Source organism: Bactrocera latifrons, unplaced genomic scaffold (assembly GCF_001853355.1).
Source record: "Bactrocera latifrons isolate USDA-ARS-PBARC rearing strain unplaced genomic scaffold, ASM185335v1 scaffold_614, whole genome shotgun sequence".
Classification (NCBI taxonomy): domain Eukaryota; kingdom Metazoa; phylum Arthropoda; class Insecta; order Diptera; family Tephritidae; genus Bactrocera; species Bactrocera latifrons.
In genome coordinates this window covers 72995-77170 of record NW_017537284.1, presented here as the reverse complement: position 1 = coordinate 77170, position 4176 = coordinate 72995, and the positions used below count along the sequence as shown (strand labels likewise).

The following is a 4176-nucleotide window of genomic DNA, read 5'->3' as shown; positions in this document are numbered from 1 at the left end:
GCATTTTCCGAAAACCAATGGTTACGGTGGCAGCTGTTCGTAAGGAGCTTGAAAGTCCCACAGTTMMTTATACCGAGTTGTTTACGAGTGCTCTCAGAGAGCAGAAGTGCAAGTCGTGTAGAAAATCGTCCTGCTGTCTGTTGTGATTGCAGCTTCTTTGTTTGTTGGCGTGCGTTTTTTGCTGCGCGGGTGTGAATCTTGGCTGCAACAAAAAGTATAAACGACATTTCTGKGAAAATTAAAACAAATTAAACAAAATTTTCTTTTTTAAAATAAAACATTTCTATATGACATACATATATGAATGTACAATATTTGTTTTAATATATTTTCAACATTAGATAACAAGCATATCATTGATACATATTTACAGACACAATATTTCTGTATTTCTGGGATAACTGTTTGAGTTGGCTCAAGCTCAAATTCAAGCCACATAATTAACCGACATACGAATTATTGAAATGTATTGGCGTTATTATACGTTCTACATATAATAGGATATCTACTTGTTTATTCAATTAAGTAATCCTTGTTGAAATCATATTTGTTATCGGTACTCGTCTCCAAGCTGAATCCATCCAGAACATCGGTTAGTTTAGAAATTTTCTTTTCGTTGCGTACATTCTGTTTTTTTCTCTTTCTGATTTGATCCTTCATATTTTTATTCAATGACTGATTACCTRAATGAGATTACAATAAATAAAATTTTATTATTATTTTTTTTTTTTAATCGAAACTCCTATTATTACGGTCGCTACAGCTTTGTAGAAAGAGAACAGAGTGGGAAACATAGCGCCTCCAATCTTTTAATGCGTTTTACTCAGAATCTTTTTCAAAACGGTTTCCGCTCACAAAGGGAGAGTTTCAAAAATATTTAGTTTCAATTTGAACTGCAAGGAGGACGAGGAGTATCGTGTTGCAATTTGCTATGCAAATCTTAAATTTTTTTTAAATCATATTTTTTTCTTTATCATATAAAGAAAAATCTTCCCAAAAGTAGCAAAACCAGTCAGCGTCTGGTTCATATCTTCTCGAGGACATTTTATCCTGGTTGTTACAAGAAATAAAATTATGCAACATTCTAATGTGCACAGACATACTACCAATACATTACAATACTACGAACGATGTAAGCAAAACTAATTTTTGTGCTCTTCCCCTTTTTTTGGCGGCAACAGCCTTAGAACTACAACTGCTTGTAAGCAGTTCAAAATTTTTGATATTCTAGTCAATCTCATTGGTACAGAATTGAAAACCGTAATACTAAAAAATTTCTCTTTGTATACCTTTCTAATGAAAATTGATCATTTTTATTATCTAACTTGTCAGTGAGAGTATTATTAAAAAATATATATTTTATTTTTATGTTTGAAAATGCAAATTTTCACTGCGCAGTTTTCAAACAAGTTTTTGTAAAAAAATACTTCTTATTTTGAACATAACTGTATTTAATAATTATGACACAAAATTTGGCAGAAATTTCGGAATGAGATTCCCAATAATAACCATAACTCACAGAGTAAGCGATTTTTTCGACAAAAAGTTAGCCATAGATAATGGGATTCAAACGTTATAGCCTGATTTTAATAATTTTTAGAATATAGTTGACACATCTTAAATGTACCGTTTGTGCAAAGTTTTATTAACATATCGTAATTGCCACTTGATTTATCATATATGTTTTAAAGTGAAAGAATTATATCGAATTTAAAATTTCGATAAAACTGGTTTAAATGTTGTTAGGAATAGGATGTCAGCTAAAAATACGTTGTGGAACGCTTATAGTCACTGATATCTACGACCTGCGTTTGAGCAAAGGGACTGGGAGTTTCTACGTGGATTGTTTGGGGCTGTGGGGTGGGACAATATAAATCTGGTTAAGACGTTTGATAACAATCTTTTGTAGTTATGTTTTTAGCCAATAGTTACATATTTTATGCATATTTACCTTCTAAATTCATTACGATATCCACTGTCGAGGTATCGTTTGCATCCATTATCTTTCTTTTTTTATTAGGAATTTTGCTTTCATTCACTACGGGATCTGCAGGCTTTTTCGTATCAATATAATCAAAGGACATTTTCATTTCCACAGGTCCACTTGAAATTACTTCTAATACTTCCTCATTTTTTACAATACATTTGTTGAGAATTTCCATCTCCATCGCATCGAAATTATCAACATCAAATTCGCGAGCATCAGAGTGAACTATGGCAGCACTAACATGGACATCATCTCTTTGCTCTGTTTCAGGAGGTTGAGTACAATATTTAATTTTACCACTATTCCAATCATTAAGAACACTGCGTGCAGCTGCAACAACGTCTGGTACACCTTTTCTTAAAAATTTACCTATGATTGTTAATACCATACCATATTTACATAAATAAATATATTTATTTATAGTCACTTCAACTTACCCATTCGTGAAGCCTTTTTAGCAAAAAATTCTTCAAAACTATCATACTCTGAAATATCATAAAGCTTACAAAAGTATTGTTTACTGGCGCGCTTTAACACACTCTCAGCAACTGTAAAAGGATCTTTAATGTCACCAACACGTTGAACATTTTTTAAAACGACTACTTCAGAACTCTCTTTTGCTGGATTTGTAAAAACAATACCTGGGCAATCAATTAGTTTTATATTTGAATCAAGTTCAACTTCCTGCATGACTCTAAATAAACGGGAAAATAATATGATTTTTTTTTGATTAAAATGCAATTATTTAAACTTACTTTGTAACACCCGGAGTGCAACCAACAGAGCACGTTTTGCCGCGAGTCAAAGAATTTATTATAGAACTTTTTCCAACGTTTGGTATTCCTACAACACCCACGCGTATTGAGGTTTTAATACCTTTATTGCGACAATAATTTGCAAGCATCGACATTAGTAATTCAGCTCCCACACACACAGATCCTTGCATAGCCTTATCTGTTTTAGTTTGCTTTAATTTCCGTCGACCTAATTTAGATATTTGATCTTGCGTTGAGGCTTTAAAAGCAGTAACCGGACCAAATCGCCGAAAATATCTAATCCAGCTATTGAGGTTTTCACGTGGCACCAAATCAGCTTTGTTTAATATTAACACTAGACGCTTATTAATCGATAAAGAGCGTACAGCTCGTTCGACCTCTTTGCACCGAGTTCCCAAAGGATCGCGTGCATCTACCACTTCTAAAACGACGTCAGCATTTTGAATTACTTTTTTGAATTCCTTGAAGTATTGCTTAAGGGACTGTTCTTTGCTTATAGCTGGACTATACTCTTTCTGTTTAAAATATATATTGAATTTTTAAGCTTACTCTTTTACTTTTGAATTTATACTTAAACACCTAAAGGCTTAAACATGCACATCAAATCTTAACCATGATTCGAAACTTTTTACTGGCATACTGAGCTTTTCGACAAAATGCTTAAATGCAGGATTACGCCAATTAATTTTTATATTGATATCCAAAACATACTTATTAGTTATATGAAAACAATGATTTTTATGCTCATGCAACATGAATATACTAGTCTTGTTCAACTAACGATTGTTTGTGACCTCCTACATAACAAAATTGTCCTATTGATATAAGAGGTTTTCAAAATCTCGAAGTATAAACTCAACTAATTCGTTTAATGTTTAACATTTAATATTTTAATGAATCATAAATCATTATTTTTGAAAACATTTATTATACTACTGTGATCAAATTGAAAGGTTAATTTTGTCCACCTAATCTCCTTGAAAGTAATCCCCTCCCGCTGCAATACACTTACGCCAACGAATTTTCGAGTCATCATAGCACCTGGAAAAATCTTTTATATCCTCAATTGAGTCAAAACGGTGTCCGCAAGTGGTCATGTAAATTCACTGAATAGCCAGAAGTTACACGAAGGTAAATAAGGCGAAAATGTGACAAAATGATCACGAATAACCAATGCAGTATGAGATGTTGCATTAATGACTCCTTGTTCAATAAATTCTGACATAATAAAAATTGAAGAATTCACTTTTAGAGCCCCACAAACGACGTGTATCTCAAATACAATGAATATTTTGACGTGAAATTTAGCATAGAGGCAGCCAACAATACTACCAACTTACAGAAAAAAGAGCACGCGAAGTATGAATTAAAAATTCACCTTATCACATAAATATTATTTTTGAGAAAAAAAAT

General features: G+C 32.4%; 1 protein-coding gene across 1 annotated transcript in view; it reads right to left on the bottom strand.

The window, feature by feature from the left end:
* Positions 1-286: 286 nt before the first annotated feature.
* LOC108975126 (guanine nucleotide-binding protein-like 3 homolog) overlaps positions 287-4176 on the bottom strand; it is a 7062-nt gene continuing 3172 nt past the window's right edge. Inside the window, exons 3-6 of the mRNA XM_018943426.1 lie at positions 2743-3278; positions 2425-2681; positions 1952-2356; positions 287-683 (exon numbers count right to left, since the gene is read on the bottom strand). Of these exons, the coding sequence (XP_018798971.1) occupies positions 514-683; positions 1952-2356; positions 2425-2681; positions 2743-3278 (1368 nt within the window). The 3' untranslated portion in view covers positions 287-513. The remainder of the gene's footprint in view (positions 684-1951; positions 2357-2424; positions 2682-2742; positions 3279-4176) is intronic.